At 39.5% G+C, this 13,021-nt stretch overlaps 2 protein-coding genes across 2 annotated transcripts; both read right to left on the bottom strand.

Annotated features, from left to right (window-relative positions):
• Positions 1–1,105: 1,105 nt before the first annotated feature.
• Positions 1,106–5,645, bottom strand: krtcap3 (keratinocyte associated protein 3). Its single transcript, XM_072465614.1, has 6 exons — positions 5,542–5,645; positions 4,808–4,992; positions 2,611–2,670; positions 2,332–2,526; positions 1,515–1,649; positions 1,106–1,285 (listed from the first exon to the last, which is right to left on the bottom strand). The coding sequence occupies exons 1-6, from the start codon at positions 5,564–5,566 to the stop codon at positions 1,214–1,216; spliced, it is 672 nt and encodes a 223-aa protein (XP_072321715.1). The 5' UTR covers positions 5,567–5,645; the 3' UTR covers positions 1,106–1,213.
• Positions 5,646–6,872: 1,227 nt separating this feature from the next.
• LOC140381751 (nuclear receptor-binding protein-like) lies at positions 6,873–12,745 on the bottom strand. The gene is made up of 18 exons (XM_072465885.1): positions 12,594–12,745; positions 11,810–12,078; positions 11,196–11,318; positions 10,830–10,931; positions 10,622–10,711; positions 10,498–10,538; positions 10,326–10,420; positions 10,143–10,226; positions 10,011–10,069; positions 9,847–9,945; positions 9,630–9,762; positions 9,454–9,544; positions 9,305–9,355; positions 8,983–9,118; positions 8,836–8,889; positions 8,685–8,748; positions 7,377–7,432; positions 6,873–7,018 (listed from the first exon to the last, which is right to left on the bottom strand). Exons 2-18 carry the CDS (start codon positions 12,032–12,034, stop codon positions 6,959–6,961), a joined length of 1,563 nt encoding a protein of 520 aa, XP_072321986.1. The 5' UTR covers positions 12,035–12,078; positions 12,594–12,745; the 3' UTR covers positions 6,873–6,958.
• Between the last annotated feature and the right edge of the window lie 276 nt (positions 12,746–13,021).

The raw sequence follows: 13,021 nt of genomic DNA, 5'->3' as shown, positions 1-13,021 counted from the left end.
TATTACACAAACTGTTACACATCATAATGTAGGTCAAGTCGTGGATGTAATGTGGGCTAATAGGCTAGTAATGTAACAAAAACAGACTATGATTTGTATTCATTTTGTCGTTTTTTCCAAACGTCGTACTTTTACGAACTCCTCCCAGGGCGTTGGCCCTAAAAAGCTGAAATTTGGTGAGACTCATCTTCAGGTGTGGACCATCAAAAGTTATCCACATTTTTATTCAAAGAGTCACGGTGTCTGTGCGGCAAAGCCGCACATTTTGCCAAGAATTCAAAATAAAATTGCTTTTTGAATGGTAAAACAAAGGGGAGAAGAGCAGTAGGCGTAATAAAAGGACAATTGGGGCGCGTTAGCGCCCCCTCCTCTTGCGGCATGGCGGCGGCGTGGCGAGGGCCGATCATTGCCGCTTGCGGCTATATTTTATTTATTAAGTTCAAAACCATTCATACTGTGCAACTCAAACCATTGTGACACATGAACTATCACAAAATCTGAAATGGCCACAGAGAAGCTGTCATCATATCAGTCAACTTGGAGTCAATATTTACCCCGTACAGCTCCAGGATTAGTAGTGCGTGCAGTAATTTCCTTCCACACGATTGAGCGGAGCACTAGATTAACAGTTTCATGGCTGATCTGATCTTCTCTGTCACAGAGCTCTGGGGGAGTGGACTGTAGGTCTATAGTGTACACTTGGCCCACTTACACAACCGCTTTAACCCCTTTCTCTAACCCCACTTGACATTTACCCAGATTTAGAAAAGCACAAATGATATCAGCAGACAGAAATGGAAATAATCCAGCACAACTCTTTTATTGAGAGAATTGTGTAACAAATGTGAGTCTTAACATGGAATTGCATATAGTGATATGACAAAATGGCATAAAACAAATATAAAACATGCATTCAAAAGGCATACATGACTAAATATGCATTGTATGTATTAATACAGTATGTGGAGTGTAAATGTTGCACATGGTTATGTCACAACTCATCATAACAAATACTGCTCATTATATCAATACAGTCATATCAAAATGTACTTCTTAAACGACACGCAATTTAAACAAATACAAATAAATATAAATTCTGTATTTATTCTTCATAAAAAAAATCATTTAATCTTGATATGGTTGTTGAAATGCTTTTTAGGATCGACCATAATACAATTCATATATTATAAAGTAAATACTAGAAAATAGTCTTTCAGGCATCTAGCATTGCTGGCTGTGCAATCAGATGTTGGCTGTGTCCCGTCGCTGCGACCTCCTCCTCCAGCTGGAGACAACAAAATAGTGAATAAGTGGCTAAAATAAAGCATTTCAAATAAAAAGTACATTTGTATATTTTGTTGTTTCTCTTTAGAAATTTAAATATTTAATTTTTTTTTTACACAGGTTGGATTGACAAATTGTATAAATCTATACCTTAAAGTGTTAAATGACACAGGCACACACCTATATATACATAACTAAAGTCAATAATCAGTAGACAAACAGACACGTACCTGTTCTTTGATGTAGTTGTGTCCACATGAGGAAAGGCCTCTCAAAACCAGTCCAACGATGAAACACCAGATCGACAGGCCAACTTCAGCAGCTGACAAGAGGGAACACGGAATCCAGAGAGCCAACGTGGTATCCTGGCAACAACATCAAGAACAAGAGCAACAGTTTACAATAAAAATTGTCGTCCTGACCAAACTAAGTCCCCCATTGAGGTATTGAGGTCATCCCTGCTCTCAGGCTGTCCCTGTGGCATGGAAAAGGTTTACGACTGAGAGTTCTCGCAAATGTAATACTTTTGCAGTGGCAATATCAAAAAACAGTAACAAGAAAACACTCTTACTCATTGTTTAAAGTGTTTTAGGGAATTCTGGACCAGTTTGTGACTGAAGAATATAATTCACAATATGAAATCTCAGAGCAATGAACTAAGGGTGTCAAGATTTTGGTTAATTTAGAACTATGATTATATACAGGTCACAATATACACTGAACAAAACATAACTGCAACAATTTCCATGAGCTGAACGCAAAGATATGAATACATATAAGAAATCTGTCGGTTCACAAATCTGTCCAAATCTGTTTGTCATAACATTCTTCCCGCTACTTTTTTGATTTCATAAAAACTTCGAAGCTTGTACGGTCACAAACATATAGAAACTGTAATATACTGACAGTGGACAGTTTGGTCATCATTCAATTGTGAATAATTGTAAAATTGTGATGTTTCTTCTCACATTAAGCGTGACAGTAACATTTGATGAATAAACATAATCTTGCTATGGGCACTTTCTCTTTGCTGTTGGCAGTACTTACATAGATCCGTGTAGTGTCAAAGGGGCACTGGACACCGACAGGTGACTTTGCGTTGATGGGCACAGTGCTGTTGCAGCCCTGCATCAGACCCTGCCCATTGTGAGCAACAGTGACCCCGATGGCCACGAGGAGCCCAACGCAGCAGGCAGCAGACAGCAAGGCATTCAGGATTGATGTGATTAACAGACCTATTTGCTGATAACACAATACACCAGGAAATTAGCACAGGCACAGATAATGCATCATAGTAAATCAATCATATACAAGTCAACTTCTTACCAGTTTAATCACATGGAGGTTCCTTGATACCACAATAGCAATAATCCCCGTGGCTATGCTCTGGAAGATTAAAAATGAAAAATAATTGTTTCATTTAATGTTTGCCGCATGAAAGAGCTTGTTAAATAATCCATAAATAATTCTGCCAAAAGGGCGTAAAGCTGTGTCTTTGAAACTGAACGCTAGTTTTGCTCTTTTAACCCAATCCAAACTGTATCAATCCAAAAAAGTATAAAACAAATACATAAATAACTGCAGTCACATTTTGATCAGACTATAAGATAAGATAAGATATTCCTTTATTGTCCCACATGGGGAAATTTCATTGGTGCAACGCAGGTAGATACAGAGGTAGATACAGAAGAACAAATCACTTATAGGAAGTCTGAAAAACACTTTCAGTAGAAGATCTCCTATAAATAAATAAAAACTCCCATAGACAAATAAATAAATACCATTGCATGTGATCACGACAGTAATTGCACATGAATATGCGTCACGACAGCACATAGATTGCACATGAATTTCACAGTAATTGCACATGAATTGCACATGAATTCCAACAGGAATTGCACATATGACAGAATTGCACATCAGTATTAGGTTAGGTCAGTATTGCGAGTGTTCAGTACTAACAGTTTTTGTTATAAAGTCTGACAGCAGCAGGAAGGAAAGACCTACGGAACCTTTCCTTCGCACATCGAGGGTGGATCAGTCTCTCACTGAAGCTGCTCTCCAGAGCGGAGAGAGTGTCCTGCAGGGGGCGACACTCATGGTCCAGCATAGATGTGAATCTAGCCAGGACCCTCCTGTCCCCCACCTCCTGCACAGAGTCCAGAGCACAGCCCAGGACGGAGCTGGACTTCTTGATGACTCTGTCCAGCCTCTTCCTCTCCCTCTCTGTGATGCTGCTGCTCCAGCAGGCCATACATACAGGAGCTGATGCCACCATAGAGTCGTAGAAGGTCTTCAGGAGTGGCCCTGTCACTCCAAAAGACCTGAGTCTCCTCAGGAGGTAGAGCCGACTCTGGCTCTTCCTGTACAGTGCGTCTGTGTTATGAGTCCAGTCCAGTTTGTGGTTCAGATGAACACCCAGGTACTTGTATGAGTCCACTCTCTCAATGTCCCTTCCCTGGATGTTCACTGGTAAGGGGGCAGCAGAGTGGCGTCTGCGGAAATCCACCACCATCTCCTTGGTCTTCCCCGCGTTGATGAGGAGGTGGTTCCGCTGACACCAGTCCACAAAGTCCTGCGCCAGTCCTCTGTACTCCGCGTCATCGTCGTCCGTGATGAGTCCGATGATGGCAGAGTCGTCAGAGAACTTCTGCAGGACACAGCTGTCCGTGTCATGTCTGAAGTCTGCAGTGTAAAGGGTGAAGAGAAAGGGCGCGAGGACAGTGCCCTGGGGCGCCCCCACACTGCAGGTCCGAGTGTCAGACACACAGTTCCGGGCTCTCACAAACTGGGGTCGGTCTGTGAGGTAGTCCAGGATCCACTCTGCCAGGTCATACTCCACACCAGCCGTCTCCAGCTTGTCCCTCAGGAGCAGCGGCTGGATGGTGTTGAAGGCGCTGGAAAGATCGAAGAACAGAATCCTCACAGAGCTGCCAGGCTTTTCCAGGTGAGAGAGAGAGCGGTGCAGCAGGGAGATGACGGCGTCCTCCACTCCGATGCCAGACCGATATGCAAACTGCAGCGGGTCCATGGCTGAGCTCACGGTGGAGCGGAGGTGGTCCAGGACCAGCCGCTCCAGTGTCTTCATCAGGTGGGACTTGAGAGCGGTGTCTTAGGCACAGGTACCAGACAGGAGGTCTCTAAAATGACCTCATATAACAAAAACAGCCGCTTCATTAAATCAAAATGTCCAAAACGAATAACCCGTTTCAGATTTTAGTCAATAACACACATCTGATGATTGAGACCTAATTATGTACACTTATTAAAAGTGTACATAATTAGGTCTCAAGCATCATATTTCAAGTTTATATTGGTTAAAAAAAAGTCTCAGTGCATTACCACCGGGACAAGTCATTAGCATAAATTAGGTGCAGAATTTATTGTGATGACAGTCAAAGATAATTAAATCAAAATGCTGTACATTTGTTCCAAAAATGCAACACTGTTAAAATACAGTGTATGCATTCACTTGTGTTCATTTGTTGGTCCGTGTAACCCTCAGCCAACAGTGCTCACTCACCAGTAATCCAGACGTGACAGAGATGATGTTGGCCACTGTGTACTGTGTGGAGACATGGTGAGTGGGTTTGGAGATGTGCCTCAGGACATTCCCATGGACAATGGCCCCAAGGATGAAGTTAATATGGCCGACCAGTATCAGAGTGAGCCCCTTCTTCATGAGCCTCCCAGGTCCCGTCTCTTTATCTGCAGATAAAGTCACACAACAAGACTTTACATGGTTCTTACATGGGCAAGGCAAGTTTATTTGTAAAGCACATTTCATACACAAGGCAATTCAAAGTGCTTCACACAACAGGAAAAAAATGCACAAAGAAATAGTAATATAGTGTCAATATAGTGTTCAAATATTGACAAATACTAAGAGAATGAATGTCTAGTATGTTGAGCTTGACTTATGTTGTAGTTTTTTCCATCTTTTAAACGTATAAATGAATAAAATGATCAGTAATGTGGAGTCCAGCAGGTACAGTGAGGTATGCAGCGGTGCAAACACGGCGCTCACAGGGAGGAGCTGTGCGCCACAAGGCCAAATCAAGGCAGCTCCATTTGCACAGCCAAGTTTGGTTTGAACGACTCCCCCGGACAGCAACAAAAACAGCACAAATCTTTTGAAATGTGATTATTGACAAACCCCCATCAATCGCGTTTGGTCAGTTTGAACCAAAACATAGCGCGTTTCAAATGTCTCAACCGGACTTTTCTTGGTTTACGCACCAAAAACAACGCGCTTACCGAACAATTTGCACATCTTCACCATTTTCTTGCTTCCCTTTGCAGAATTCCTTTTACTTGCGGTGGTCTCACAAAAGGTCCTCCCGACTCTGGAGCCAGCTTTCTTTTTCTCGCTACTTCCGGTGTGACGTCATCAAGCGTACCTGTAATTACACCTGTACAAGCGCGAGTTATAAAAGAACATGGAACCACTATAATAATGATAAAGAACCGATCACATCCACGAGCAGAAAAACAAATTGAGTTGGACAAATGGCAAGTTAAAGTAATAGTTTCACACTTTTATTTGTAAGAGCAGTTTTACAAAGCTGGGACAACCAGGTTACTGAGATCCATGACATAATAAAACAACATGGAAGGTTTAAAAATACTTTGTTTTATATATACCAAGTGCCGTAGTCCGCCTATCCTTTAAGATCTTTTAAGTTTAGGAAAAAATATTGTAACAGAAAATAAAGTAACAGACGTCCCTCAAATCAACAGACTGGTTGCCATGGAGTGTGTCTTCGGGTTGTGCAATGACCTTTTAGCAAAATCACATGAAAGGCACATCACTGTACAACGGGAAAAAATAATAGAAAATACATGGTTCAAGTCTGGAAGATTAGAAAAAAAGAAGACACCACTGGGGGGAAAAAATAATGAAATACAAATATTGTGCTACCGATAATTCTCCAGCCCGAAACAGGAGATATAAAAAATAAAGATGAAAGAAGAGTAACGCTGCCACCCTGTTAAGTACCAATACAAAACTGCAGCTGAGTAATACATTGACCATGAAACCTGTAAACAAAGAGAAAATATAATATGTACAAACATGTATGTCCAGTTTTAACATGTGGAATACAAGTTTCAAGTTAATGGGAGCAGCTCATATGAGGCAGCATTATGAAGCATTAAAATGGTGTAAAACCAACCAGACTAACAGGACAATATAAAAAGAAAAACAAAAAAACTAAGGCGTTATGTAAAAATTCATTCACAGCATTTTAAAGTAACCGCAATTTTTAAAAACTCCTTCTCCCTACTATTCAAATTCTTGTCCAATTTTCTCTGTATGTAACATTTCTAACTAGAATAAACGCAGCCGACAGAAACGTGTCAACTGCTACTGTGCAAACATCTGCAGGAAGTTGTTCCTCATTTTTTTCTTTTATAAATCACGAGGGAAAATTTAAAATGGTGGGTTTGTCCTGACTGAGCAAATGCAGTATTCACATTTTGGTAGATTGCCTTGTCACCGTCTGGATCGTTCGCAAACTAAAGAACATGTCGTTGTCAGTTGTTGGTGTAGTTGTGCTAATAGGAAGCTACATTCTTTATGGCCAATGAGAACACGTTTTGGTCACAGCACAAAGGGATATGAAACAGGTGGAAAAGTATGTACAAAATAAATATAACTGGACCAAAGGCGATTTCAGTGAGGAGCTTGAGACAGTGTTTCTTCAAGAAGAGATTCTATTTTACTTTGGTCCATCTGAGGGAAAAATACATCATATTTTAGTGCCGATAGTCACTGGTTACAACAATCAATACATTTACGGTAATTCAGATCTCATCAGGGCTGCACAATACATCTCAAAAGTATCCATATTGCAATAATGGTTGAAATAACACAATGTGCTCCATCTGATAGAAATGTACATTTAAAAAAACGACACATTTTATGATTTTTCTTCATCGAGTCCAAAATTAGCCTTGATTTATTCTTAGTTTTGTCAATAATATCAATATTACCGTAACCATATTGTAATTTGGTCCAATATTGTGCAGCCCTAGGTCTAATGCCCTCCCCCTGCCCACGGAGAACATTAGTTTTCATCTCAAACACCCACCTCACTGATGAGGCCCAGTTGCACTAACTCTAACGCCAACTCTCCAACACTCTCATCTGAAACACAGAAACAAGCACCAATGAGGACCTGTTTAAAAACACTTTGTATTATGCAAGACCTACACCTCTGAAAAACTATATATACACTACATATGAAATAATCTAAAAGCTCATCATAAAGATGTTCAAACACCAATGGCACAAAATTAAAGAAAATCTGTTTAAAGCTGTTCACTTCTAAAATAGCCTTGATGTGTTGAAGCATGTTTCTAATGTTCTTTGAGTTTTCACATGAACGGCGTACATGTAATCCAGCGTTTGCTAAATTCTCCTTGTGTTAGTAGCACTGACACACACACTGAAGCAATGATTGTATCAACAAACTTTACAATGGCTCTGAAAGTTTCACATCTACTCTACTGTATGTTAACATGCAAATTAGACTCCTCCACCTGCCTTTTACCATTGTAAAGGAATACTTCAGATGTGCTTCACACAATCCCAAAAACAAAAAGGTAAGGATTTACAATTGATAAATTAATAATGGTTAGTGTTATATAGACATTGAGTCATGGGAGTATACGATCATCATAAGATCCATGGCTGCACCGCTTTATCCACTACATTTCATGTGACGACTGACAGAAGCAGCACTCAGCCATTTTAGTTTTGTAAAAGTATCTCTCTAGAGACATTTTTTTAAGACCCTTGCTGTTCTTTAATACACTCAGAAATTGTGAGAGCAGAGCAAGGAGTAGAGGCTAGTGCACAGGGCTCTGGTGGCGTGTGCACGTGTGAGTGAGAGTAAGAGACAGGGGGTTGAAAGCCTGAGAAAAGATGGTCAGATATTGACACACGAGGTGACAGCTGTCAGCTGCAGCTATCCAGAGGCCGAGCATTCCCCAGACGCCTGCAACATGAGCCACGCCAGCCAAACCTGTGTGAGACTCATACACGGCACTGTCGGAGTCTTTTTGTTTACATATTTTAATTTAGAGCTGAAGATGATTTATATTCATTGTGTAAAGAAAGGGGTGGACTGGAAAATACTAAACTTTATAATAACTGTTTGATAATGATCAGATTCATTCTTATGAATATAAAAATAATTCAAAACAACAACACTTCAGCAGGAACAGTTTCTGTTCCCAATATAGTTCTGCATGCCGTACAGTAAATTGTGAGGTCGTACAGAGTTTCACTTTCAAAAGGTGCCTCAGATGTTGAGAAAGGCATAATGTGTGACTATATTTCACATTTCAGACATTCAGTTACACATTTCAGTGGAATCACATGAAATAGTACTTACGAGGTAACATGTCACAGCTTAGATGTCTGTTAAGTTTGTCTTCCAATTTCAGCAGCAATGTTAGCTAAAACGAGGAAGTAAAAAAATAGTTAAAATGTGACAAAGGGGGAAACAGTTTAATTTTACTGTTCTCCTGATGATCTGCACTTACGTGATGCCTTGCTCCATCTTCGTTTGGTTCAATATTACACTGCATCTGAATAACCTGTGTTTTGGGAGATTGAGAATAAGACATTTTACAATTATATTTTATTTATTCATTTTCAAAAATAAAACTGTATATGCAATTCCAAGTCACCCGTCTTGTCTCAAGCTCTGTAGGTTCAGGAGATGGTGATTTGACCAAGGGAATGATGACTGGAGATTTGATGGTCTCTTTCTGAGGCTGCTGAGGGCAGGACAGCCCAAATGCTATCATCGGATAAATACCATTCCTTGATTCAAATGGGAAAATAATCTATATGAGTATACCTAAATAATTCAAAGATTTACATAACGTGCTTCTAAAGTAGTAACATAAAATTAACATAGTGGTACGAGGCAAACGAGAGCACTAGTAGTCCAATGCTGCCCCCTTGTGGAACTTTACAGTAAACGAGAATTAAGAATAAAGTTCTAACCTCACATCTTCTAGAAACTTATCAAGCTCCAGTGCAGGAAATTGTGAAAACCTATATATAAAAACAGAACAAATTATTTTGATTTCCATTGGTACAGAAAATTAGCTAACTTGTTGATTTCTTCGGTGTCATTGTTGTGAAATACATACTTCAGCTGTACATCTTCCTTTGACTCCGCAATCACAAGGTTTGGATCCAAGTTTTTCGTAATTTCCTGCAGAGCATTTTCTGGGATCACATCTGCAGCACGGTCCAAAAGTCCAAAATTAGGAAAATAAAATCGTAGCATTTTATACAAATTGTGTGTTTGAAGATGGAAACTTACGTTGGTGACTAACAATGCAATGTGCAGCCAACAATTTCAGCAGAGGCACTTCAAACAGAGCTGGATTAAAAAGTAGTTCTTTGGCTGTAGGTCGTGTGGTGGGATCACACTCAAGGCACTTTTGAATGAGCTCCTATTAAAATGTGTGACAGATGGTTTAGATGCCATTGTTCATTGTAATTGTGAACTGAAACAAACTGTAAGCTCTTCGTCTTACTCTCTGTAAAGGGTCCTCCAGTGACTGTATCGCATTGTTAATAGCCTCCTGAGAAACATACGAGGTCTCTCCATTTCCCTGAATCTCCAATAGGGCCATCTGTATTGAACAATATTTACCATGTGCCTTCTATATACAATTTTTATTTGATTTTTCCACATTACCTCTAAGGCACACATGCCAAAAGAATAAATGTCCACCGCCGTGGAGACGTCATCTACAGCTATATATTAAAAAAAAGGAAATTCTGTTAAACATGTTTAAATAAATAATGACTATTAAAAGGGCTTAAATACCTCCATATTCTGGTGCAAAGAAATGCAGATTTTTCTTTTCCTCATAAAAGGTCTTCACATTGTTGTTGATGGTGTCTGGGGCAACTAGGAGAGAAAGAGGTTTGTAAATATAAACGCATATATTTCACGTTCTCTCTAATGCAAGTGAAATACTCAAGAAATAAAGCCAGAAACTGTATGAACCTGATCCAATCTTAATGAGCCCGTTGTGCTGAATAAAGATGGTATCACACGTGAGGTTGCCATGGATTATGGGAGGGTCACAGGAGTGGAGATAACTACAGGGAAGAGCAGAAGGAGTAAGTGCATTTTCACAAAAATAACAAACAGTTAAGTTTATGTCCATCAAACTGACCAAAGAGCAGACAGGATCTGTGTGCACCATCGCTTCCAAGCCTGTACATGTAAATGTGTGAATACAGATAATCACAGACTGTCAACAACTGTGGGAGAATGAGTAATAATGACAATAATGGCACCTTTTCATTCATAGTCTTGTGATTCTTTTTTGTCTTCTTTAAAAATTGCTTCAAACTCCCAGATGACATGTATTCAGTGATGAAAATTACCTGACAACAATGAATGGTAGTTCAGTCAACGTTATGTTTGAGGTTTTTACACATTTTGACATACTAAATTATTATAAGTCAATTGTTAAATATCAAATTAAAAGGCCCTAAGACTCACCCTGGCCCTGTTGTCCTTTGTGTCAGCCCAATACTTATGAAACTTGACAATGTTTGCATGTTCCAAATGGATCAGGTTATCAAACACCGCTTTAACCTTCTCCTGAAATTTGATATGACAAACAAGTTACGAGCAAGCAGTTGTATTGGGCATAATCAGAACCCGGTTGTCAATTGTACAATGTTACCACTTTGGTTACGCTTAGGCATAAACAAAGCCACACACACACTTTTACAATGAAAGTTACCCAAATAATAATCATGCACTGAGCACAGCTTGAGGAATGTCTGAATATATTTAGAACTAGTTCCAAAATCAAATAATTATTTATAATGTTTCATGTAATCAGCAAATACTTTGCCTCACCTCCAGAATTTTGAAGTTTTTCCTCTCCGAAATCATTACTTCATTCCAGACCACTTCAACCCCCTCCTCTGTGTCCATGGCCAAGTAAGCAGCATCTATTCCAGGAACATTACGCTGATTCACCTGAAAAACATGTCAACACAAGTAAATCTTGATTACAGTCACAATGTTATTCATTGAGTTTTGTCAATATTAGGAGAGTGTAATTAATCAAAATTTTATGAAGATCACAATCCAGTCATATCTAATTGGGTGCGATATGATTGGGTCTTTTGAATTGAGAAGTCTTGTTGCCAAAGTGAGAAGAAAAGAATAACCAAAAGAGCAAAGAAGAATAAACCCATCTCCTTGTTACCTTCATTATTTGATGGTTGACGTCACCAGTAACTTTGATATAACTAAAAGCATGCCGTTTGGAGCGGAGTTATGAAGGAGAACATCTCATTTTATTTAGTTGTTTAAGTCTGTATTCTTTATTTATTTATAGGATTTGTTTTCAATAAGACAAAATAAAATTGAATCAAAACTCAGAAACTTTCAATGTGGGGTAAAAAAAAAACTGTGATAACTGTTATTGGTCATTTTCTCCCAGCTATTGATAAACCTGACCTTACCTCCTCTTTGCGTTTCTGCCAGCGGCCACAGGGACTCTCCTCCAGAATGCAGGACTCGTCTTCGCTCTCATCCTCGTCCTCGGTGACAGTGGTGGCAGGTTGGGCCACAGGAGAAGTCACAGACATGCCTCCCGGCTGCTGAGTGGCACTGGGCACGAGTCCCAGCGCACTGTCCCCTGCATTGACCTCAGCAGGTGGCCCTCCTTTTTCCTCTGTTTCTGACATGATGACAGCACTTGAAGGCCTGTGTTGCTTTAAGTTTTAGTGAGCTGCAAATGGCAACAAGTGGCGTTAATGTCCCTCCCACTCTCTTCTCCTGTCTGAGCAATTTACACTTTGACATAATCTTACATACAAGAGAACAGAATGCTAAGCCAAAGTTTGTGTTCCCAAGAATGTTCAACTTATTTGCATTTTTTATGTCTAATAAAACTGCAAACACACACATACACACAAACACACCTACACACACTCTCACACACACATAGCTAAACATACATACACTCCTTCCAGGAATAGACAAAACTATCACTGTTAAGCGGTCAATGACAACAAAATACGGCTAACGCTAGCTTTTCAAATGTTCAAAAGATGAGCTAGAGCTGTAAAACTGAGCAGAAACAAACACGTATACTATCTTACAAGACTTTAAAAGGTGTGCATAATTACCCACATTAGCATGTTCAGTCTTGCTCTCTCTTTTTTGCTAACTTTGTGAGCTAACGAGCTACTTTAAAAAGTGGCATTTCAGTGTAAAGTCTCGTAAGAAAGAGGAAAATGTTACCGTTTAGACAGAAGCATTGCACCACTCTTTTCTTGGTTTTACATGTTAAAGATGTTGCAGATGTTATAGCAGAAAGTGATCATAGATATATAGTTTTCCAGTCTCTTTCGCTCGGGCAGGAGTGGGAGGGGCGTGAGGCTTTCGGGCATCCGACTTTCATGCTTTCACAAGAATAATAACGCAAAGTCAAGAAAATAATCAATGAGCTAAAAACAGTAGCAAAACACAGGTTAATTAAAGTAAAATGTGCTGCTTACTTTTAAGATAAGGCTTTGTCCATCTTTGAATAAATAATAATAATAATGATGAAAATAAAACGAGAAAAAAAACACTAAAAACGTATAATCTTGAAAATTGATGGAAAAGTTATTTAGTTGGCGTAAAAGTATGGCAATAGGTTTATAGTTGAGATTATTGGCTCTTTTGAT

The sequence above is a fragment of the Eucyclogobius newberryi genome, unplaced genomic scaffold, assembly GCF_026437365.1.
Source record: "Eucyclogobius newberryi isolate DKJ021-1_F unplaced genomic scaffold, fEucNew1.0.hap1 SCAF_5, whole genome shotgun sequence".
Lineage (NCBI taxonomy): Eukaryota > Metazoa > Chordata > Actinopteri > Gobiiformes > Gobiidae > Eucyclogobius > Eucyclogobius newberryi.
The sequence above is the reverse complement of the archived record's forward strand: the minus strand, read 5'-3'. Positions and strand labels throughout refer to the sequence as shown.

Bases quoted from the DNA above. Each gene is read 5' to 3' on its own strand.
- krtcap3 (XM_072465614.1), bottom strand. From the start codon at position 5,566: ATGGTGAAGATGTGCAAATTGTTCG. The intron at 2,527-2,610 runs GTAAGAAGTTGA...TTGTGTTATCAG, and splicing joins ACCTCCATGTGATTAAACTG to CAAATAGGTCTGTTAATCAC. The intron at 1,286-1,514 runs GTACGTGTCTGT...TGTTGTCTCCAG, and splicing joins ACAACTACATCAAAGAACAG to CTGGAGGAGGAGGTCGCAGC.
- LOC140381751 (XM_072465885.1), bottom strand. From the start codon at position 12,034: ATGTCAGAAACAGAGGAAAAAGGAGGGCCACCTGCTGAGGTCAATGCA. The intron at 9,356-9,453 runs GTATGTATTTCA...TTTTATATATAG, and splicing joins AAGGAAGATGTACAGCTGAA to GTTTTCACAATTTCCTGCAC. The intron at 8,890-8,982 runs GTGACTTGGAAT...CCCAAAACACAG, and splicing joins CAGAGCTTGAGACAAGACGG to GTTATTCAGATGCAGTGTAA.